Source organism: Gopherus evgoodei, chromosome 6 (genome assembly GCF_007399415.2).
Source record: "Gopherus evgoodei ecotype Sinaloan lineage chromosome 6, rGopEvg1_v1.p, whole genome shotgun sequence".
In the NCBI taxonomy this organism is placed as follows: Eukaryota; Metazoa; Chordata; order Testudines; family Testudinidae; genus Gopherus; species Gopherus evgoodei.
Window position 1 is genome coordinate 83,318,011 of NC_044327.1, and position 25,444 is coordinate 83,343,454.

At 42.1% G+C, this 25,444-nt stretch overlaps 1 protein-coding gene across 3 annotated transcripts in view; it reads right to left on the reverse strand.

Moving 5' to 3' along the window:
- VCAN (versican) overlaps nucleotides 1-25,444 on the reverse strand; it is a 133,405-nt gene that overhangs the window by 103,360 nt on the left and 4,601 nt on the right. For all 3 annotated transcript variants that reach the window (XM_030567057.1, XM_030567055.1, XM_030567056.1), the window contains exons 2-3: nucleotides 17,118-17,193; nucleotides 8,744-9,121 (exon numbers count right to left, since the gene is read on the reverse strand). In XM_030567057.1, the coding sequence (XP_030422917.1) occupies nucleotides 8,744-9,121; nucleotides 17,118-17,187 (448 nt within the window). In that variant the 5' untranslated portion in view covers nucleotides 17,188-17,193. The remainder of the gene's footprint in view (nucleotides 1-8,743; nucleotides 9,122-17,117; nucleotides 17,194-25,444) is intronic.

Sequence of the window (25,444 nt, forward strand, 5' to 3'; positions counted from 1 at the left end):
AACTTCCATTGTTTCAGCTGGACAGGGAGAGAGAAGGCAAAATCCATTGTCCAAGATTTAGCACTTTTAAAAATTTGTAAAGGATTTTTCCCTGAGTCTATTTGTTTTAAGAAAGAAAAGGCAACAACAAAGTTGTCCTAGGAGCAAATAAAGCAACTGGAAAACAGACTAGAACAGTGCAGTGTTGTCACTGAACATCTGGTAAACACAATAAGTATAATTACAGGAAGAAGCAGCAGTGTCTGTAGGCGAGAGCACTTAAGGAAAGTATTCTGCTGTATCCAAAATTTAAAAGAACTTATTTTCAGTTGAGCAAAAGAGTGACTTTTAATCAATTACCTATTTGTTATATTTATGGAGAAAAAATTAAGGAAGGATTTAATTCCTAAGGGAGCAAAGAGTCCCTTGGCACCTTATAGACTAACAGACGTTTTGGAGCATGAGCTTTCGTGGGTATATACCCACTTGGTCGGATGCATGTAGTGGAAATCTCCAGGGGCAGGTATATATATGCAAGCAAGAAGCAGGCTAGAGATAATGAGGCTAGTTCAATCATGGAGGATGAGGCCCTATTCTAGCAGTTGAGGTGTGAAAACCAAGGGAGGAGAAACTGGGTTTGTAGTTGGCAAGCCATTCACAGTCTTTGTTTAATCCTGAGCTGATGGTGTCAAATTTGCAGAAGAAGTGAAGCTCAGCAGTTTCTCTTTGGAGTCTGGTCCTGAAGATTTTTTGCTGCAGAATGGCCACCTTATGGTCTGCTATGGTGTAGCCAGGGAGGTTGAAGTGTTCTCCTACAGGTTTTTGTATATTGCCATTCCTAATATCGGATTTCCGTCCATTTATCCTTTTCCATAGAGACTGTCCAGTCTGGCCAATGTACATAGCAGAGGGGCATTGCTGGCATAGGATGGTGTATATTACATTGGTGGACGTGCAGGTGAATGAACCGGTGATGGTGTGGCTGATATGGTTAGGTTCTGTGATGGTGTTGCTGGTGTAGATATGTGGGCAGAGTTGGCATCGAGGTTTGTTGCATGGATTGGTTCCTGAGTTAGAGTTACTATGGTGCGGTGTGCAGTTACTGGTGAGAATATGCTTCAGGTTGTCTGTGGGCGAGGACTGGCCTGCTATCCAAGGCCTGTGAAAGTGTGGGATCATTGTCCAGGATGGGTTGTAGATCCCTGATGATGCATTGGAGGGGTTTTAGCTGGGGACTGTATGTGATGGCCAGTGGAGTCCTGTTGGTTTCTTTCTTGGGTTTGTCTTGCAGTAGGAGGCTTTTGGGTACACGTCTGGCTCTGTTGATCTGTCCATGTGGAGTTTTTCTTCTTGTGCTGCTGTTCCCGCATGAGGAAATAAGGAAACAGATCAACAAAGCCAGATATGTACCCAGAAGCCTCCTACTGCAAGGAATGGCAATATACAAAAACCTGTAGGAGAACACTTCAACCTCCCTGGCCACACCATAGCAGATCTTAAGGTGGCCATACTGCAGCAAAAAAACTTCAGGACCAGACTCCAAAGAGAAACTGCTGAGCTTCACTTCTTCTGCAAATTTGACACCATCAGCTCAGGATTAAACAAAGACTGTGAATGGCTTGCCAACTACAAAACCAGTTTCTCCTCCCTTGGTTTTCACACCTCAAATGCTAGAAGAGGGCCTCATGCTCCGTGATTGAACTAACCTCGTTATCTCTAGCCTGCTTCTTGCTTGCATATATATACCTGCCCCTGGAGATTTCCACTACATGCATCCGACGAAGTGGGCATACACCCACGAAAGCTCATGTTCCAAAACGTCTGTTAGTCTATAAGGTACCACACGACTCTTTGCTGCTTTTACAGATCCAGACTAACACAGCTACCCCTCTGATACTATTCTTAAGGGAGTAATTCAATTACAAGAAAACAGATCTGTTGTTTCACACCCCTGGGCTGCAACACTGCTTGGCTATTTGCCAATGTATTATGCTGCACAATCCCTTGGTATTACTAAGAAGGGCTCCAATAATGCAGCTGTCACATTACTGTGGCCTACAAATCAAAGCAGACTTTCAGTGCTGGGCTCATGCCTTTGGAACCTGTGCTCTCCAATAGTCTGTCACAGCTGCATTAGGCAAGCTTCACGGAACACTGAAGGATTTCATTGGTCAAATGTTTGATTTAACTTTTTAATAATAGGAACTGATAGGAGTGAGTGTGTGTGTGAGGGGGGAGTTGTTAAAAACAGGGGCAGTTATTATGTTGACTTGTATCAACGTTAGGTGCTCCAACTATAGAGGACTGGGGGAAAGATTTGCAAAGCTGGCATTGTGGGGAAGCAAACAAAGAGCTCAACGGTCTGGTAAGCACAGTCCTGATTAGGAAGCAGTGTGCAGACATACCTCTAAATGTCCCTCATTTTTGTCCTATAGTTACTATGTGCCACACAAATTTGGTGAAACCCCTCATTTTTATTGCTGAAAATCATATACACCAGAAAAAAAGAATAACAAAATAGAAGTTATAGAAAGAGTCGATTATGTGACTGTAGGGAATACCACAGCATTTTAAGTTTCTCAAATGAATATTTCATTTGTGTTCTTCGTTTTAGGTTTTGGTCACAAACGACATCCTACACATGGGTCTTCACAGCTTGAGAGGGCTGGATACAGAGTTGCATGGCCCAAGCACGAATATGTTTGGCACTGATTACCGGTATGCAAGGGCAGTAGATCAACGGCTACACTCTTGTGCACCCAGCCTCCTCCTCCTTCCTCAATGCCCAACTTTGGGATGGCCAGCATCTGTCTGCATAGGCAGGGACAGCTCCAGGCCCCAGCACGCCAAGCACGTGCTTGGGGCGGCAAGCCGTCGGGGGCACTCTGCCGGTGCCGTGAGGGCGGCAGGCAGGCTGCCCTCTGCAGCTTGCCTGTGGAGGGTCCACTAGTCCCGCGGCTTCGGCGGACCTCCCGCAGGCACACCTGCAGGAGGTCTGCCGAAGCTGCAGGACCAGCTGACCGTCCGCAGGCAAGCTGCGGAAGGCAGCCTGCCTGCCCTGTTTGGGGCGGCAAAATTCTTAGAGCCGCCCCTGTGCATAGGGACTATGCAGAGGGAACTGTAGGATCTTCTTTCATCCTATCCACTTTGCTCACCTGCACGGGGATGTGGACCTGAATTCTTACGGTGCGATCTTTGGCCATTCTTCCAGAGGCTTTGACATGCTGAAGCAGTTCCAGTCAACTGGAGAGCTACACAGCACCCAAGGACTTCTCTCAAGTAGGGGAATAATCGGGGTGTAAAGCCCCTTCTGTATAAATAGGGGGTATGGTAGGGTAGGGCCAGGGTGCACAGTGCTCCAGTTTTTGGCTTATGTAACTTAAAGCAGTCTTCGGGCTGTACTCCAGAAGCCATTTTGCCAATCTCAAATCAGAAGCATAGAACCATGGCTCAAAGCCATCCTTCCCTCTCCTGTCCTGAGCTGCGCTAAGCACAAACCTTTAGTCTTTACAACCAACTAATTACTTCCCTCCTTTCAGAGGAGTTCTCCCTTGTTCCTTTTTACTCCTGGCAGGCGTACTGGGGACAGAGTCAGAGACTCACTTTGAAAGTTCAACCCAGAGACTGCGAGCAGCAGTGGAGAGATGGAGCAGCCTGTTCAGTTAGAAAGAGAGTCTGTGAAGTTAACTTCCAGAAATGATCATGACATAAGATAGGCAGTTTTAAAAGATTAACTTAAAACAGTCTTTCTACAAATGCTGTATTTAAGGGCTAATCAATGAGAGCTCAGATTTCGGAGAGAACAAATCAATTAGATTGCCAACACAAAATCTCCAAGGGCTGAAAGCACAATAAAGTGGCATTATTTGCACATTAAGAGTAGCTCCCATTTATTATCATCATAATGCCTGCACCAAAAGAGGGTTTGCATAAAAATGAAAATGTGAATTACAATCTCTCACTTCTTTACATTTATTCTACATCTTTAACAGCCGCTTCTCCCCACATCTAGCTCAGGATTTGAAACATACATTTTTCTATACTTACTTTCTCTGTTTTTACCTAATACCTAAAAAGTCTGCCAGGCTTGCAGCTGAAACAAATAAAAACAAATAGAACAAGATCCATGGAAACAGCCCCTCCCCCATGCCAGCCAGTGAGACAAGGACAAGAAGAGAGAGGCATTCACTGGTGAGATATAGACAAGAGCAAGAAATTTGCAAGGATTCCACTTGCCACCCTGAACCCCCTAAATCTGCAGGAGTCCCCAGGCGGGTTATGAAAAAAATAGTTGAACTTTTTTTGCAGAGATTTTTCATTTTCTTTCCTTTATATTTGGCCGTACTGTTATATTTTAATGCCTAATACCACGGTAGGATACAAGAGGGGCCATTTAATAACACGTCCTACCATATTCTGAGGAGCATAATAATAAATATTTTGCACTTAACATAGCATTTTTATGCACAGATCTCAGAAAGATGGATTATTGTCCACATTTTTTACAAATAGTAAACTGTTACCCTCTGGGACCCTCCCCCACTTGTGGGGTCTTACAGCTTGGACTTCAGTTCAAGCCAGAACATCTACACTGCAATTTTATAGCCCCACAGCCCAAACCAGGTGACCCAGGCCAGCCGCGGGTTTTTTATTGCAGTGTAGACATACTCATAGAGGCCTGATTTTCTGAACTTCAGAAACCCAAGTTCACACAAAGTTGCTTATGACTGGGCAAATGAATATGTAGGTATAAAGACAGCCAGTTAAACTGGCTATTTGCATACAAACATATTTGCACGTGTATTTGCAGCAGATGCATGTACAAATTAGACATGCAATTACATCCTTTTTTTTTTTTGCTGGCAGCCTTAGGCTTCTGAGGTTTTGAAAAATCAAGCCTTAAGTGTTTTATAGTTTACTTTCAGTGACTGGTAGCAGGAGTCCAGATTTGTATAAACTGTGTTAGGGTAAATGGATAATCTGCAGAGGCCTCTCTCTCCTTCCTTTGAAACTACCACTTTCACTCACAGCATAGTCCACCAATTGTAACACATGCTCATTTGATGCAGGCAGGATTCAGTGGACTTAATATATCAGTTAAATCTAGTGGAAACACTGAAAAGGGCTATTCAAAAATATATGTTTATTTTTCATATTCATCCACTCAGGAAGCACTAGTCAGTTTCCGTATGTTTTATTTTGGATGAGTCCTCCAAGTCAAAACCCAACAAGGCAGCTGTCTGAGGTTATTTAAATACCTTTGCTGGTACTGGAACATAGATTCTAAGGCCAAAAGGGACCATTATGATAATTTAGTCTGACCTCCTGTATAACACCTGCCATAGAACTTCCCCCAAATAATTGCTAGAGCAGATCTTTTAAAAAAAATCCAATCTTGATTTAAAAATTGTGAGTGATGGAGAATCTAGCACTACCTTTGGTAAATTGTTCCCCTGGTTAATCACTCTTGCCGCTAAAAATGTATGCCTTGTTTCCAGTTTGAATTTGTCTAGCTTCAGCTTGCAACTGCTCAATGACGATTCCCCATTTACAGTTACATTTTGAGACCTATCAGTTAACCATTTTTAATCCATTTAATGGGTGCATATTATTTTAATATCATTCTAGTTTTTAATCCAAATGTTTTTAAGATTTGTCTATTTTTAATATCCATTCAAACAAATAAGACATCAGGAATTGCTTGGAACAGCGGGCCAGATCCTCTAATGGTACAATTTGATGTAGCTCAATTGACTTCAGTAAAGCTACACTGCTTCACAGTAAATCTACAAAGCTAGGCTCTGGCCCAGTATGTTCAGCCACTTCTAACAAGTGTATCAAATTTTACTGTATGTATCTAATACATCACTGAACACACTTAATAATGTTGGCATTTAAAGAGTAGCAGTATATCATAATGATTAACAATAGCAGCTTTGATCATTTATAAACATCTTTCTTCCAGAAGAATCCCAGATTGCTTTACAAACTACATGTCCTTTTATCCATTATTCTAAGAGTCTTTTAGAGCTATCCTGAATGAAATGAAAGAATTCCACCTTCTGAATCACTAGTAACATTTCTTCCAACTAATGGAGAATTTTGCAAAAATTTCCCACCATCACTAATATGGGTTCAGCTTTACTGGCATTAGCAATTTTAAATAATCCTAGTATAGAAAAGGCTCTAAAGGTCTCATCCAAGAACTGATCTCAGCTCCACTTAGTTTATAAGATCTGACAAAAACACAGAGCAAAGTGGTCTGATGTTTATAGGCTTTGTAGTTAACATCCTTTAAGATGAAAAGGAGGTGGTTCAGATGCTATACTAATGAAAGGCATATAAAAAGCCACAGGTAGACAACCATTTAAACATGTAAAGCTCATCTTCACAACTAGAAGGACTTATGTTTTCTTTTAAAATAAAAGCACAGGTAATAGCGAAAATATAGAAAAAATCATCAAAACATTTAAAGGGCCAAACTTTCAGCTAGATCACAACAGCTGTACAGTCAAAAAGGCACATGCACTCCTCGCACCTACAACAAAGAGCATCTATTTGTGCAAACTGAAAAATTAACAATATGATTTTCCTCTTTTGTACTAGAGCTGGCCGAGTATTTTCAAAATTTAGACATTTCAATGAAATGCCAAAATTTAGAAAAAAATAAGGGAAGTGGGAAATTTTGAAACAAATATTTGTGATTTCCCCCTCCTCCTTTTTTTTTCACCAGATCTTATTTGAGCACTGTTGCAGGCTAGCTGGCCCTTCAAATGCTAGCTATGCTCAGCCTTTCCTGGGACTTGTAGTTAGTTTAACGCTGACAGACCGTAGTCATCCACAGTCAGGACTGAACTGGGGATGTGCATGAGCCTCTACTGCATGAGCTAAAAGCTAACTGGCTGTTAGCTAAGGTTATAGAGCAGACTTATTTTATCTCTTTAAGTGGTCTCGGTGCCACTAGATGGGACAGACCAGGAGGTGTGTGGGTTACACTAGTACCAGCTGATGGTGATATGGCAACTTAGTGATAATTACTGAATCCAGCTGTGAAAGGGTTAGGAAAAGACTATACAGAGTGGAGAATGCAATTAGAAAGGGATAGAAATGCCACAGAGAAGGCAGGACTCTCCTGCAGGTTGGAGAACTCTGCAGGTTGGAGCAGGCTTTGGCTCCAGCAGGTGATAGCCCTGAGACAGAACTTAAATAGGTAGGAAGTCAGGTGGAAGGACCCATAGGGAGCAACATAGGTTCCAGTGGGTGAAGCCCTGAACTGGAGTCTACAAGGAATAAGGAGATCCCTAATGGAAACTGCCAGAGTCCTGGGAAAGGGAGGCAGGGAAAGAAAGCCTGTTAAGACAAGGAGCAGCAAAGGATGGACTCTGAAAGAAGAGGAGAGGCCCTGAGAGAGTACAAGTGAGAATACTTCAGTGGAGCCTGAGAGGAGCAGAGTCTGGCAGAGAAGGGAGAAGCCAGAGGCTTGCAAACCAAAGAGATACTGTGTTAAGCACAGGCTGTGGGGTAGCAGCGTAAGTGGACTTAGAAGCAGGGAGCAGTTCTGGGAAAGAGCAGAGTGTCTAAAGAAGCACACCTCGCTGCTTAATACAAGGTCCCTGGGCTGGAACCCAGAGTAGAGGGTACCAGCCCCTGAGGAAGGGGCATGCAAGCCCAACTACATGAGCAAATTAGGCTTCTGTGAGGGAGGGCAGTAAGAACACTTCAATAGGGCTTGAGAGAGGTGGAAGAACTATTATCTGGATATTTATTTGGGCTTTAGGTGACTTGGCCAGAGGACTGAGCCTAGGGTGACCAGATAGAAGTGTGAAAAATTGGGACAGGGAGTGAGAGGTAATAGGACCCTATATAAAAAAAGATCCAAAAATCGGGACTGTCCCTATAAAGTCTGGACATCTGGTCACCCTAGCTGAGCCATGGAAGACCTGGTGAGAGGCAAATGGCCAGTAGGAGGCACTAGAGACACAGGCTCCCTTTCAGCATCATAGCCTGAGATAAGGGGGTACTGCGAGTGGCGAGTACCGTACCTTACATGCACATAATTGTGGAGTTCCGCCACAGCTTTTATCTCCCTTTTATTGTGGTGAAGGAGGCACATTGTGCCTGACATGACTATCATGGCACATTTTATGGGGAAAACCTGGGATAAAGTGTCTTCCAACTAAGATTGCATCATGTTTTCAGTATTAGGCAGTGATATAGTGTGTCTTACCATAGTTCCAGGGGGGTCAAATAAATAGTTCTTTATTATTATTATTTATTCCTCACAGAACCAACAACATTCCCAGTGATATACAAACATTTAAAAAGACACTACTCCTACCCAACAAGCTTACAATCCAGTGAAAGCAAAACAATTCACACACACATTACAGTACATCACAGTCCTGGAGAAAGGTGGTATAGGAATCTTGTAGAGATCATTGTTGAAAGGTAATAAAGTAGCAGAATGTCTTGAGGACGGATTTAAAGGTGGTGAGGCAGACCACTTAGTGAATAAAGGAGGGAGATTGTTCCAAGTGTAAAGGGAAGAATCAAAAAAGCATGAAGAGGAAAGTAGAAAGATACAAAATGGGAGAGAGTCTTGGGAGAAAGAAGGGGAGCAGGAAGAAATGATAGCAGAAAACCTGGAGCATATTTATCAGTGGTGCTGAAGCACCTCTAAATGCTTTGATTTTATGGTAATTGTTTGTCCTTTCCGTTTTAACTAGATCATTACTATCTACAAATGTATTAAATGAATCCTTACCATCAACAGCCAATGAGATGACATCTTGGGTGTCTTCAATTCCATACATGACATCACAGCGGTACACACCCGCATCACTTGCACGTAGTTTAACCATAGTCAGTGAAGCATCGCCAATATCCTCTGGGTGGGTTGGAACAGACACTCTGCCTTTGTAGCCTTGTCCTATTTTGATGTTCCCGTTTTGGGCCACCAGAACAGTGGTTTCTTTCACATCTTTTCCGGTTTTATCCTGTTCAACCTTTGACCATTTGATTCGAAGAAATTCACTTGTATTGTTGTAGCTAGGGGGTAAGGTAGGCAAGGTTGAAAAGAAGCAAGGTAGGGTTGCTCTTCCAGAAAGGGAACCCTTTACAGGGGGGCTTTTTTCCACTTTAACTAAAAGAAGAAGGGGAAAAAATCACATTAGTGGGCCAACAAAATAAGAACCAGATCAATTCCATTGCAATTTAAGGTTAGTTCACATGGGGGCTGATTCTCATGTCCTTTATGTTGGTGTAAATCAGGACTACCATCACTGGAGTCACTAGAAGAAACTCAGAGGTGATGTGGTCCACTAGACTAGGATTTGGGAGCGTTCTACTCTTGACTCTACCTCAGCCTACTTGGGTAACCTTGGGCAAATCACTTTACCTCTCTGAGTCACAGTTTCCTTCTATGAGAAATGGGATTAATGTTACTGTCCCCCTTTGTAAAGTGCTTTGAGATCAACAGCTGGAAGAGGTAGGTGTGGTTGTTATGCAGAGGTAAAACCAGTATGAGAGGAGAATATGACTCATGGCCTTAAGCGCATTACAACTCTGAGAACCCAGGCCTTGGCTACACTGGCGCTTTACAGCGCTGTAACTTTCTCGCTCAGAGGTGTGAAAAAACACACCCCTGAGTGCAGCAAGTTACAACGCTGCAAAGTGCCAGTGTAAACAGTGCCCCAGCGCTGGGAGTGCGGCTCCCAGTGCTGCAAGCTAATCCGCATGGGGAGGTGGAGTACCTGCAGCGCTGGGAGAGCTCTCTCCCAGCGCTGGCGCCGTGACCACACTTGCACTTCAAAGCGGTGCTGCAGGAGCGCTCCCGCGGCAGCGCTTTGGAGTTTCTAGTGTAACCAAGCCCCCACCCATCATTCTATCAAGGGTTAACTCATTTTGATCTGTTAAACAACAGCCTTTCCAGTGAGATTCTCCCAACTATTAGTTCTTTTTTAACTGTTTGCCTCTTTTCCAATCGCAAGACTTAACATGTTGCTGAAACCAAATATTGTAGGATGTTCAAGTAAAGGAGGAAATTAAGCACATGGCTGTCCCTTCTTGGCTTAAATTTGTGATTATAGGACTTTTATCATAGTTTTATGACATCTCCAGCTGCAAATACTTTACAGGGAAATGCTTCCACCAGACAATATCCTTAGGGGAAAGTTGGCTACTGTTCACCCAGCTTGCCTACAGTATGTGTCTGGAGAAAGGATTTCTGTTTGCTACCATTACACACCAGCTCTTAATCCTCATTAAATTATTAGGTATGGTTCAGTAACATCATATATGTATATTTTATCTCTTTCCTTTTCCACTGGCCTGCTCTATAACTCTTTCTCTGAGAGGCTGAAGATAATGATAATTAATTTTAAATGAATTAGGGTTCATCGTTTAGAAAGATAATATCTGCAAACTAATATTGACCACCAAGAGTGTGAGGGAAGAAACAAGTGCTGCCAACACATGGAAACTATCAAGCTGTTCTTATTAGTTGTCAAAAATGACTTCTGTGCTTATACTGTAGAAGATTCTAAAGAAAGAAAGATAACACCTGGCTATTTCAGAAACTGTTATGTTGTAAAGCATTTGAATGTTGGTTAAATTATTTTTTTCAAAGAGGCATAGATAGCTCTATACAACATATACTTTAAATGGTCAAATCTCTATTAGGTGTTGATATTATGCTCATCATCCTGGTATCTGAATGTCTCAATATTACAGAAAGGTACTGAGATTTAAACAAGTCACAAACTACAATTAAGGTCTAGAGACAATAGTTCTAACAAGAGTCTATTTGTAAAAACAGGGAAAGACCAAGACAATTCAAATACAATAGCCAAAAAAGTAAGGAATTGTTAGGATTACAGGTTGTTGGGTAAAAATCACCAAGGTCCAGGTTCAAATGCTCTTACTCATGTTGAGTATTGCCTTATTGCACAAATATTCCCACTGAAATCAATAGAGCTACCTGGGGAGTCAGGGGCTACTAAACCTAAGCAAGGGTGTCAGAATCTGGCCCATCATGGCATCAATGGATAATAAAGTAAAAGGGCATTATTCTAATCTGAAGTTTTACATTAGAATAAATGCCATTGGGTCTGATTCTCCACTCCACTACACCAGCTTTGTGCTAACATAACTGCAATGAATTACATAGCAGTCAAACTGGTGTGAGAGAATGCAAAATCAGGACTCTCGATTTCAATGGCATTACCACCAGTTTATACAGGTGTGAGATCAAAATCACTCTCAAAATATTTCTTATTTCTTATTTCTTATGATGTCTAGTTGCTTTTTAAACAATGTGTATCTTCATTAAAGAGAATATTTAAAATAATAAATACCTAGTTCTATTTATCCTGCCTGTCAAAATTTTAATAATCTTCAGAGACAGTTGGTGGTGGCTGCAGTAATCTGCAATATCCGCACTGATCCCTGAGGAAATTTTCTCCTTAAAATTGATATTTACAGGTTGAGTTGACTGAAAGCTCTTGGCAGCAACCACATCATTATGATATACAGTTTATATCTGTTCTAAAATAGGGCAACATTTTGGAAAGAAAGGAGACCATGTGGCCACAAATACATCCATTTACTTTACAAAGTAAGTATCCCAAAGCACTTTTATAATAAGAGTACTCTTTGTTCTGACTTGCAGGCTAATCAGCCTTAGTCTGTTATTAGATAAAATAGGATTGTTTTTTTTTTAAAAGTTACTTTCCCCATTTGGGAAAAAAATGTTTCGCAATTAAACATGGGTAAGTGATGCTCCTGCACTGTTCCAAAAACTTTATTTCCTGTGGCAGCCCTGCTAGCTATTCAAGCATGATTTATTGTCCGCTGCTGAAGGCAGCCTTTTCTTCTTTTCTTAACCCTTACGTCCCTTCTGCTGCTTCAGCATTTTCCCTCTGACTGAAAGCACAGAATGCTCTCTCTTCCCCAGATACTTGGAATGCCACTTTGCAGACCATTCCTTAATAAGTACAGGGCCAGCAAAACAAATGGTCACCAAGGACAGCAAAGAACAGGAAGAGGTTCAGTAACAGCCTGTGTGTTTGTCTGAAGCTGAGAGGGGCAGATATTTGCCAATTTTCCTAGGTCAACAGCTCTCCTAGAGCTAATAACAGAAGGTGCTATGAAACCTGGACACACATTTTTCCAGCCCTTTTACCCAACTCCATAGCCATGTGAGACCTAAAAGCGCTAATGTCCTCTTGTATGTATTAAAAAGAAACATGGTTTTGAAATCACCAGCCAGGATGGTGATTAATACAAGCATTTTTCTCTTGCTAAATGGTATATAAAAAACTTTTCAGTACAACTGGTTAATGGAGGACACACATGCACACACAGAGAGACTTGAGTCCAAATCACCACAAAGAGCCACACCCTTGGAGCCCTTGCTCAAGCAAAATTCCCAATTAAGTCAATGGGAACTTTATTTGAGTTAGGACAGTGGGAGCAAGCCCAAAGAATCATAGTGTAGTCAAGTTATGGGGGCCTCACTAAGTAATCAGTCATAACTATCAGAGTACTCTCCTTCTGATCTAATCTAAATTTTAATGACCAGCTTATCACTAACCCTAGAATGGGTGAATGGGGAAGGAAGGTATAAGAAATCTTCCCATGCATTGTGGCCCGCTGCAAAGAAATGTCAATCACGGTCCCCCAGTATTCTGAAGACTCCAGACACTGCTCCTTCCTACTTCCCTAAGGATGCAAATCATTTCAAAGAGAGATGGAAAGAGGCTGAGCAATGGTTCCATCCCTTCCACATGGAGCTGATCAGCTGCTCAGGGGGGAGCAGGTGCACAGTCCAAAGGCATGGAGCATTTATCAGAGAGCTGGGGAAAGGATCATGTTTTAGAATTATACCAGACTGCTCCCCTGCCATGATGCCCAGTGTGAGCCAGTGTCTTACAGTGCAACGTGGCCTCATGTTGCAGCCAATCCTGATCCTTATAAATGACAAATGAAGGTCTGTTTATTTTTCCTCACACAAATTATCTGGGGGGGTTCTTCCTTCATTTATTTATCCACACTGATGTACAGGACCATGTTAAGGGCCAAGCCTTGTGGATTTAACTGTGAGTTTCCCTATGTTCTGGTGGGTTTCTTGGAGCCCTCTATTACATAAACATGGGGGTTTTGGTGTGAGTTTTTAAAAATTGTAGAACAGTTTCATCTCAAACCTGCTGTAATGTTCTACTAGCCAGAGTTAGTGTACCCTGCTGCCAGGAAGTTATAAGGATTGTGGGGTTGCATAATTAATTAAAGGGAGGTTTAAAATAGGCAGCTCAGTGAGGCTATAAATTCCATACCACTGCCTCTTGGAGCTCCCTGATAGAATTTCCCCTTTGTGAGCTTCTACCTTGAATAAAGCTGTTTTCCTTTTGACTTTAACCAGAATTCCAGCTATCTGTTGTTTTGGACCTTGCCTCAGGTCCTCCCAGTTCACAGTTTGGGTTGTAAAGTCAGCTCATCTTATCTGTGAAGTAGGGGTTGCTCTCTTTCTTTTGAAGTTGGACACAAAATAAAATATTTGCTCCCTGCCTGAGAACAAAGACTCCTTCCCCAGAATGTCTTATACAATCCTTACTTTTGCAAAAGTTGCAAATCTCTGAAAAGTGAAGTATGCAGAAAAGGGGCTATATTAAGGTAAAAAACAACAGCAACACCCATTGGTCTGTATGGGGCAAAGAAGTCCGGATCCAATTGAAAGGAATGTCCTCCAGGAGGAGAAGGTGCTGAGAAGAATGGTCTTGCTGTGTAATTAAGTTTAAGAGGACAGAAACTTTGACAGTGAGTAATCAGACAAAAAATATATTCTCATGGAATCAAAGATCCTATTTATGTTAAGCCAAGTTTACAGGGGAAGAACAATTAAAACCCTTTGTTGAGAGTTCATCAATAGTCTGACTATGCATACTCTCTATAGTCCAGTCTAGTAGCAGCCATAACAAATACCTATGATCTCATGTGCTCTATTAAATCTGATTTCTTTATATACTGAGCCTAAGCAAACTCTGTTCATTAACTCTAAATCTTCTAAGAAGGAAATTCAATACTTAAGAATATAACAATGTTAGATTGTTAAATTAAATTTAAAAAAAAAAATCTGGACTACCTGCAAGAACATGTATAGAGCTTTGAGAATGGAGGTAATAAATTGAATCCCAACAAAAAGTTCACTGTGTTCCTACCAGATGGTTTGTGGTCTGAGCTACTGCAGTAAAGAGAGGGAGGATGTAAACCAGGCATAGAGTACTGAAGGATCAATTACTTCTCATACTCTGTCAGTAAATCATAGAAAACCAGGCAAATGTATATTCCATCTGCAGACCTGAATATTATAGCACACTCACACGTAGATATATATAAATATACAGGCACAAATAGATGTTTATTATGTATTAGTCACAGACTCAAGTGTCAGACTGCTACTGAAGGGATTTTCTACTCTTTTCAGGTTTTATAGGGTCTTCTTGAAATCACACTCATTCATGACATGACAAATGAATGTTTAAATTGGGTAGGTAAATTCCCACATTTATCACAGTCACTAGTCCAGTTTGTAACCTAACATACTACACCATCAGCTAGTTCAAAAGTGAGTGAATGTCATGCTAGCAACCAATGTAAACTTTGTCCATTAACTTCTGTCATTAATCCTTTATGTGCACTAGAGCAAACAGCACAGGTCCTGTGATGGGGCACTCCTTTGACCCCACAGGCTTATGTGGTACTTCCTGCTGTTCCACTCCCAAAAATATCTTATGGGAATTTAAAGGATCTTAAAGAAAACACACAAGAGCCTCTACAATTTGCTTTTAAAACAAAAAAAGGTTTTGTTTCTACATACTAATTATGTGCTTACCTTGCATATGTGCTAGGATAGGGCCACATACAAGGATGAGAGGGATGATAAAATGAAAGAAAGACTAGAACAATAATTAATGATGAATATATAAAATATTGCATCTCTGTAATCTGCTGTGTTACAAATAAAGTTGGAGTTTTGTTGTGTTTATCATGGGAATCTTGGATTTCAAGACTTATACGTTAAAAAAAATCCTTATAAATATCCAAACCAAGCCCTTTAGAGACTTTGGCATGGCAGGGGGGCTGGTTATGGGGAAGACATGATGGCAAGCAGTTGACTAAACCACACAGAACCTAGACTGCTGCAAACGTTTAACCTTGAGCTGAATGACAGATTATTAGAGAACAAAAGCAATGCAGTGACACACAGGACCACACCAGTGGATGATCAGTGATAGTTTTCACTCCAAGAGAGATAATGGTTCTTCCCCAGTTATACAGAGAGAATTAAATAGTGAAGAGGCCAGACTGGGTCTGCAAAGTTTGGGTCCAGTGAAGTAACTCCTGTCCTCTAAAATGGCATTGCATACATGAGCTCTATTCCGGACATTTGTTCTAGAATGGAAAATAATGGCTACTTGAGATATAAACCAATCTGTTGACATTTAGATCTTTTGGGAAGTATTTTTCTGATTTCTTTTGCCGTCTTCACAATGGCCATTCTGTGAGGTTTTCTTCAAATTGCTATGATAAAACTACAGCTCTAAATGAATAAGAGACATAGCAGTCATACTGCCTTTCTAGGGATGGGAGACTTTCCATCTGCTTCCACCAAGCCACACACAGATGATCACCAGCCAGAATCTGGCCCAATATTATTGTCATCTGCTTATCTGGATGCTTAGCAGTGGGTTGCTCATGTAATTTAAATCCCATACCGGAGAATCTCTGAGCCAAATTAAGAAGTGTTAAAAGGTAGTGTAAATTATACATCAGTAACTTGGTGTGCCTGTGAGTGTGAGTAGAATTGCACAGTATGGGGGCAGGAGGGCACAAAGGTATCAGGAACAGAAACTAACAGGAATGCATAATGAGGCTTAGAGCTGCTTGTCTTGTACATTCTGCCTCCTGCTAGTTTCTTTTCCTGCTAAAACCTCACCCTTTTGCCTCTCATAATGTGAATTACACCCCTTTACAGAATATAAATTACCCCCATTTGTGTCACTTTTGAAGTTAGCTTGTTATGCTTAATAGCTCTTAGTTTCACTACAATTTATGCTAGATATTTCTATCTTAATGGAACAATACAACTCACTGGATAAGTACTTCTAAATTCACCACTGGATTCTTTAGCATGTAAACTCATTTTGCAAATCTAAAAACCCCTTCCCATAATGATGTCCCTTGTCTAGCAGCCCTCATATAAGCAGTACATTAAATACAAGAAGACCCATATCTCTCTCTCTGGTATGCAGTATTTTCAGTTACATTGCTAAGTAAAACTTGAAAAGAAGGTTGCCATTTACTAACCAAAGAAGTCCCAGCTCTCTAGGGAAAAATCTTAGAAACGTAGTTGTCCGCTCCTGGAAGTCTTTGAATCTATTGTCCCTGAGGGCAACTCTAATCTCTCTGGCCTGCTGTGTGTTTAATGAAGGATTGAAAAAAATAAGGGAGGTTTAAGTAAAAAATAATGGTGCTTCCATCCTGATCTTAGGAAAAATATATTTTACTTTGTATAATGGGTGGGCTTATTTCAGCACCACAGCCATTCACTTTTCTCGAGAAAAATCTTTGAACGGTTTTGTAAGAGCGATTGGACAAGCTGGAGAAAAGAATTAGTAATTTTATATGCAAGCATTTGCCAAGAGCGTGGAATCAGCTCAGAAAGCCCCTATAAATAGATGCATTTACCCTTTGCTGCCTTAATAAAATGTACTGTATTCTTGGTCCTGAGAATCATAACTCCATTATTAGAAATATTGAGGGGATAAAAAACCATTTTACTCTGTCTGGTAATCCGTATTACATACTCCTATGGCACTTTGCATCTTTTTTTTTCCTTTTTTTGTATTCCTGTAGCATCTAGAGTCCTCAGGGCAGAGTTTGAAATCAAATACACAAGACAAACAAAGCATAGAAAGGGCACACAAAGGGGAGTGGCTCACACAAGGTCATTCAGTAGAGCAGAGACAGAAATAGAACCAGGTCTCCTGAGTCCCATGGTATCAGCCTCCCCTCTAGATCATGCTGCTTCTAACAGCCACTAAGGGACAGTTCCAGTAAATGTTTCCACGTGATACACTTACCTTTATGCAGTGCATATGTTACAACTAAGGTAGAGCACATCCATAAGACACTTTTTATATTTAATAACATCTTGACCTACAAATAAAGAAAAAATGAGTAAGTCAAAAGTATTCTAGTGTGTACCTATGAAGTGTTGTAGGTCAATACATCAATACCTGTCATTAATATTGAAGATGATGATATACTGTAACAAGCTATTTGTCAGGGAGAATGGATTAATATTAAGATTCTTTCACATGTAAATCACTGGCATGAATCTAATCCAGTGCAGCAGTGACAGAAAGTCATTACCATCTGGTGGTTGATCCATGGTGTTGATGAAATGAGAACAAGTCCAAATCCAGTTCGTAGCTGGTGTATACAGCACACAAAAACACCGTCATTTAGAAACTTACAAACTGCCACACTGACCAAGAGTCCATTTCATTTCACAAGTTACCATCACAAATGAATTCCGAAGGTGACTGAATGACAGCATCACAGTTCTTTCCAGCATTTTGCTGAACACAGGTTCTCTTAGGACCTTCTGCTTGCAACATATATTCCTTGGTGAAATGTCATTGTAAGGACTATGTGGCCCCATTATTACAGATGCATGGTGGATTTTAGGTTTCTGTTTCCAAAGTGTGATTTGGACAATTCAGTACTTTTGTGTATACTTTCCTCCCCCCTTTCTAAGCTATGAGCCCCATCAAAAAACTGAAAAGTTCTCTAAAATACACAGTTTCAATAACAACACATTGCCATTTCATGCCAGTTCCTAGTTAAATGTGTTGCCTGTATGAATAAAATGAAAATCTGAGGTAAGTACACAAGTGAAATTAAAATGATTCCCACTAACTGATAGCCACTATCTCTTCACAAATTTCTAGCAATCATGAGAGGTAGCTTTCAGTAACAGTAAAGGTTTCTGCGGCACTGTTGTTGCGAGGCTGTTAATTTGAGTTCATAGGAGTTTCCTGATTTTCACTCAGAATATGCTACTCATGATCTCTAATTAGAGCAGAAGCCAAAACTGAGAACTATTTCATGTCCCGAATAGAATATAATTTAACTTACTTTAGGGAAGTATGGAGCAGAGATTTATTGGGAGTCAATCTACCTTAGAACTATATATGCTTAAGTATTAAAAAGTCATCACTGGAATGAAAACACTGGCCAATGCAACAAAAAGTCCTCACTAGGCAAAGTGGACACTCACACATGATTGCAATAAACATAGTATGACATTCTCTTATAACATTGGGAAATAGGCTCAACGTAAAGATATTTTGTTACACAACCTACAGGTATATCCCCAAAACCACATACCTGTATCTGGTCTGGGATACATTCCATAATGAGAGTGTGGTTCAGAAAACAATGCAGAACATCTTAAATCAATCCTTCACAATGTGAGGCTCTTGAATATCTAAACAGGACAATGTTATTATTCCCACTCAAAAGAGAATATATTCCAGGAGCTTTACATTCCCAGCAAACGGATGGCTAGTGTTACTCTGTTGCATAGGGAAACACATTGTGCAACATTTTCCTAGAGCATGTGGAGGAGAAAGCCAACTGCTTTCCCATGTAGCAGCCCAAATGCTGCCAAACACACCCCATCCTTTTATTACCAACTGCACTGGGCTTGGATTACAGTGTGATAATATTTATGTTGCAATGTCAGGGTTCACCCACACTGAACCTTGTGTGATAGCATTGACATTGCAACAAAAATGCCATCACACAAGGTTCACATATTTTTGTGGTTAAATCCAAAATAAGAATTATGACCTTAATGGGTTCATTCATCCTGATCCATATCTTCAGTCAGAGTTATCTTAGGGGGTCAAATAGCAGTGCTTGATCTAAATCAGTTCACAAGGGCATGGCTAGTCCATACCATTTTACTTGGCAGGGGGAGGGAGGTGGGGGAAAAGATAAGATGATTAATTCTGAAAGTCTGGGCAGTTATACCATCTCCTAGACCTTCATCTTGAAATGAGTGCATGAGTGAAATGGCTGCATAAAAAAGAGTTGTATATGCTGGAACTGGTCATTTGCCCTTTATTATTCTACAGGTACTAATTTTCAAAGGTGGGTATCTCCAAAAGTTGTGCATATCCTGCATTTGTATGCACAAATAATTATTTAAAAGAAATGATTCCTCATTATTGTATATCATCATTGGTAGACTAGGAGGAAGAATGTGTTTGGTGCCTATGGGGCTGTGCAATGCAGAGGATGGGTCCAGGAGCCCTGTATCCAGACAGTTTGGGATCCACTATGGCCAAGGACTGTTCACGGCTGGTGCCCCCTATGGGTACAACTTCTTCAAAGAGAGCACGGAAGTGTTAAGACCAACAAGCTATCCAGCCACAGAGGAGAGCACATGCTGTGCCCTCCTAAGGGGTTGTGCGATGGGTATTTTTCTCCAGATGCTTTAGGAAACAGTGGGCTTCCCTGCAGCACAATATCTCCTAGAGTGCCCCTTTTGGGGTTGTGGCTGCCCCTCCACGCTTTATAAAGGTTGTGCCCGTGGCTAACCGGGCAAATAACTTTAACTGAAGAAAACAAGAACAAAGTGTGTACTGACTTTGCACATTTCATTGCCAGGAGGTAACCCTGGTCTAAGGGAGCAGGACCAGCGGAGTCAGAAAGGAATTCAAAGAGAGGAAGGCCTGGGGATAGAAATGTGCTGCTTCTCAGTGGTGTTGGTCGCAGATTGCTCCCCACTTCCTACCCCACTATGGTGCACTGAGAGGCTGTGAGAGTGAGGAAGCCAGCAGAGGGAGCAGTGAGAAGGGGAGAGGGAGAAGTCTTTGCACAGTGTATATAGCCTCTAAAAGCCAGGAGGAGAAGAGGAAACCTTGCTTAGTACCTGCAGACTCTGCCTGCAGATGAGTGACACAACATGGTAATTCTGCAAGTCAGGGCTTTGTGCACAGATGCTGGCATGAGGTCCTGCACACTCCTCACTGAAGAAAAGTTCTCTACCCTGAAAAGTCCCCTGCAACAGAGCTGTGTCAGGGCAGGCCAGAAAAGGGACCATGGGACCCACATTTCTGCAGTTCCAGTGGCCCCTCCACTTCACACAAAAGGTGCAGGGTGCCAGTGGCAGTTATTCCATCTGTGGCCAGGCCTGCTGGCTTCAAGGTTCGGGCTGGGATTCCACCTCCCCACCCCACTGCACTTCACCTCGTTACTTGGAATTCATGCCAGGGAATGGCTTTCACTCTAATTGTTCAACAGTTACAGAATCATCTCAAAGAAATGTACTGTCAGATATTATTGCTGGCTAGTGATTGAAGGCTACTGGAAATAGCACTAAAAATAGAAAAGTAAAAGAGAGAGGAAAAAATGGTGAGAAAGGGTAATTGATAAGGGTCCTTGATGGTATCAACATGCCTTGCAGATGTAGGGCAGTGCATAGGCATGAATGTTTTGGCATGTTTCATACACAACCTTCTATTTACTACTGCTGAATTTACAGTTGCTACACACCGAGCTTGAATGTTTTTTAAATGTTGCACAGTGGCTTAGCCATGCCCCATTGACTTTAATATGAAACACATCCCCTAGAACTTCTCACAACTCCAAAAATCTACCTCAAAATACATTAACTTTCAAACATCGTGCCCAAATCTCTAATCTGTAGGACCTACCTAATCAATTTAACAGTGGTTGGTTCTATTTTCTCCAGATTCACATGTGCAACTCCCATTGACATTATCCAGGGACACATATATGCAGTGTGGAAACAATATTCTATACTGTAACTGACCCCAGTACAGCATGTACCTGTTGTACTCCAGTCTTACATGCCTGGTAGTATGCTGGGTGTACCACATGCTGAGGCAAGTTCTATAGCTGCTTCAAACTCTCGACCCTTCAGACCCTAGCCCTTGGTGGGTTCCCTTAAACATTCACAGATTCTAATGAAATAACAAAGGGTTCCTTTACTGGGGTGGCAGAAACAGAGGTGCAATTGCCTTAGGCACAATGGCTTTAAGACCAAACATCACAACAATTCCTAACTCAGACCCTATGGGCAGTCCAGTCCAGGGTATGAAGTGAGGCTCCTCAAAGCTAATACCAGGGATACTCTCTCCAGCAACAATCACTCACTGACCTTCAGATCCCTGAGCCAGTATCCAGTACTTTTATCCAGCACCTGAAGTTTCATTCAGACCTATCCACCTCACCTTCTCCTTGCAGGCGCCTTCCAAGCATCTGTCATGGTTCTCATTGGCCCCCCCTCACCAGCCCCTCTCCCAGTCCTTTGGTCCCACCTCTTAAGTTGATCAGCCTTCCCTCTCAGGTGTAGTTTGACTTCTATTTCTGGGAGAGCAGCTCCAGTCAGGCCAACATGGATTCCTCTGCTGGCTAGATGAGAGGTTAAACAATGAACATTAATGAGCCAGCAGGTTCATTATAGAACCATGTTTACAGATAGAGGGAGCCTAGACGGGCTGTGTAGTAGTTGACCTGCTGAGAAATAATTCTTCCCAATTCAAGACTGCAGGACTTGGGCATATGTTTTATTTCTACCCTCTATTGAAAAACGCACGTGACACTTTTCAACTTGAAAGAAGCCAAAACACTTGACAAAACTTAGCATCTTAACAAGTGCTACAGACACTACACACAGCCTGAAATGCTGCCTCCTTGGAGATAAAATAGCAGCAATACTCTAACAGCTCCCAGCAATGCTACCCTATGTCTAAATACTGGAAGTGAAGAGTACCTTTTAAGAATATTGCAGGAAGAGTCCAGATGAGCAAATATTACTCAAGTTGGAATTTGGTTAGCACATCTAGGGCCTCATTCTGATCTCACACGAGTTTTACACCAGTGTATCTGTTGATTTAAGCGGGATTACTCCTGATTTAAAGTGATGTGAGAACTAATCTCTGCTTCCCTCTAAGATTCCAGATCAAGAAAGAGAGGAAATGCTTCCAGTGTGATACATATCTATGGAGCCAGAGAGATTGATGGTCTTTATCAAAAGGTGTTTGTCACTCCTAGTCATTTCCTCCCAGGTGGCAGTGAAATAATGCTCCGAGGGGCATTCATTCATTATTTTCTTCAGAAGAAGCTAGTGTCTGATGCATTGTGATCTGACATGTAACAACTTCCCATTGTAAAAGTTTATAGTGGTTATGTTTGTTGTGAGCAACAAAAGAATGACCAAAAGAATTAAAAAGTGGTTAGCCTCAGTTTTTCCTTGACTCACACCTTGCAAAGAAATGGAGCTTAGTGTTAGTAATGGCACAACATAGATCTAAGTTTGTTTTTTTTAAAAAAATAGGGATTTGCTGTCTCTTAGGAGACCCCAATCCCAGACCAAAAATCAGTTTGATCCCCCTGTGACATCTAAGAGGGACATCCTGGGGCTTCCTCCTGGTAGCAGGAAAAGGCAGCTCAGGAGCTATGACCTTTTGTGGCCTAATCCCAGGACCTAACAGGTTCCCCAGATAGGAGGCTCTTTAGCAGGGAGGGTGAGGCTGGGATGGTTCCACTCTCCATGTCTCTTCTCCACTCCTCCATCTCCCAAAAGCCCTGCTAACTTCAGAGTGATCTTGATTAGATCATATTGGCTCACAATTTTATCTACTGGACTGCCTTTTATTGCCAACCCCAAAAGTTCAAAAATCATGTCAGACCCAAAAAAATCATTAGTTTGGCACTAAAATCACAAGCTTTTTTTTTTTTTGTTTTTAAGATCCTCATGATTTTTGGTCTGCGTTTTGATTTGTAAACTCCCCCTGCCCATCATGTGTAAGAGTATATGTGTGTGTGTCTGTGTGTGTATTATTACAGTGTTGCCAACTCCCCACAAAAGTATTAAGTTGATTCTGACCCCTGCTGCAGGAATTTTTTTGGCTGACTGAAGGTGCAAAGCTTCCAGCTTCTCCCCACATCCCAACACTTGAATGAATTAGTTATAGGCTCCATGCAGCTGAGTATTTGCCTGCATCTCTGACCTCTGCCCCCTCTGCATACCCCACAGCCCCATATCTGCTCCTCATCCGTCAGGACAACTCTGCTTCTTTTGCAGCTTCAGGGGTTCTTCCCTCTCCCTGCCCTGCCCCATCACACAGCTTGGGGTCAGCCACCATGGGGTTGTCTTCTCTGCCTTCCCTGGCCAGGGGGTGAGACAGCTCTGGGAGTTATTCACCCTACAATTCTTTCCCAGGCCTGGTGTTCTTGAGAGGAGCAGAGAGTAACTAACCCATTTTTCACAAGAGGGTGCAGAGCCACCAGGAATGTTGAACTATTTCTGCTTCCTCTTCCCCTCCCCCAAACTCCCCTCTGTTCCTAGGGAGTGAAATGGGGGGTAAGAGCTCTGCCTAACTCTCACAAAAGACTGGCTGTTCTTTCCTAGGACACAAGGAAATGGGGAAGGAAGCCAATCAGAGGGGGTTTTCCCCAGAAGTGCTAAAATTCGGAGGATGCTGGAGATTCTCAGGTCCTAATGAAATAGGCTCTAGCTGGGGTCCAAATAGCCTCATGATGAAATTGCAAGAGTTGGCAGCACTGCATGCATTTTTGTAATTTGGCCCTTATTGTGTAATTACCCTCTGGGGCCAGATTTTTCTATTAATAAAGTGAGGCTCAGGGTTACAGCAACGCACAGATAGAAAAAAATCTAACCAGCAGCTGCATCGCCATTTACAGGATCAGGCACCAGAGAAGTGAGTTAAGGCCACTCTTCCTATGGCTAAAGCGAACAAAGAGCCACTGCACACTGCAGAGACCAACTCCCCAGTGCTGCATACAAACTAGAAAAGCCCCACCCCAGGCATAACATATGTGCTGCCTCCAGCCCTCAGCAGGACTGAGCACCAGCTGAGCCCTGCACTTCCATGTTATGGCTAGAACTTTCACAACTGTTAGCCTCCATAATCTACAAGCAGTCAGTATTTTATGTGCCCTTTTCTTTTACTTAATCTTGTCTTTCACCCTTTCATACCATCTGACTTGCATGTGATTAACTGCTCCATTGCTGCCACTTGGTTAACTTGGCCTTTGTTTAATTCATCACTCATTATCACTTGCACTGTTATGTCCATAAGTAGATTACAAACTCTTAACTAGAGTGCCTGCTCCAGTACCTTTCCTTCACTGACAGCCCCCGAGGGAATTCCTCTGGGCCACATAACTACAGCCCCAAGCAGAGGGCTGGGCTGTGCTGGAGGCTGAAGGGAAAGTGTCCAGAGCAGGGTGGCAATTCTGGGCTGCAGAACAATCTTTTGGAAGCTGTGCTGAAGCTGCTGTTAGATCAGTCTCTAAGCCACTTTGCTCCTTGAAGCAGCCCAGAATCTGAGAGATGCAAAGGTAGCAGAAAGCCTCCTTTCCACCCACCAAGGGTTGAGATGCAGCACAGACTGCCCCTAGTTCTTTTATATGTCTTGCAAAATACTGTGCACATGTAGGGTTAAACTGGAAAACAAGTAAGTGATGGTATTCATCCAAGTTCTGCCCACAAGCCCCTTCATGTTTCCTAGCATGTATCCCATTCTTGGCCCTGTCTTCCTCTATCCTTGCCTCTCTCAGTCTCATTTGTGTATTGTCCTCTCTTGTGTTCTTATGGTGAAAAGGAGAAAGTAGGGAAGAGAGAGGAATGGGAGCAGAAGAAAGAGCATTGGGAGAGGAGAAGAGAGAGAAATTGGGGAAAGCAGGAGGAAGACCTGGGCCCCTACCCAGGCTGGGAGGAGGAGGAGCAGGGAAGGAGATCCCTGGAGCTACCTTATCCCATTACACCAAGTAAGGGAGTATTGACTTGGGGGTGGGGCAAGGGAAACCTTGCAGCTCCCTCCCTGTTGTTGTATCGAGCAGACTCAGCTAGTTAGTCTTATCCAAGGGCCGAATTTGCTGTGTGCAGATTACTGCAATTTAAATACAAACTATGACCCTCACACTCCACAGGCAACAATTCGATTAGGCGAGCAAAAAGGGACTTATCCCCTGGCAATGCAAGCAGAAGCTGTACTAAGCTGGTCTCAGCTGGATGCCTCACTTTTTGCATATCTTACAGACTTTTCCAGCCTCACTGGTTAGGAGCCACTACTAGAGTTGATTGGATTTGTGTTACCTGTTAGGTTCTCAAATACACATGCATATCATATACATTTTAAGGTACCCACTGATGTCTTACACACCACTGGGTTTACACAACACACTCCAAAGATTCTAGCATGTCTGCGTCTGGGCTTCTACAAAGGACTTTGTGTTGCTTTTATCTTTTTTTAACGCTATCATTAGAAATAAATAAATTATAAAAAGAAATCTGTTCAACCCCCTCCCTGCCATTTGTGCACATTCAGCATAGCAACACGTG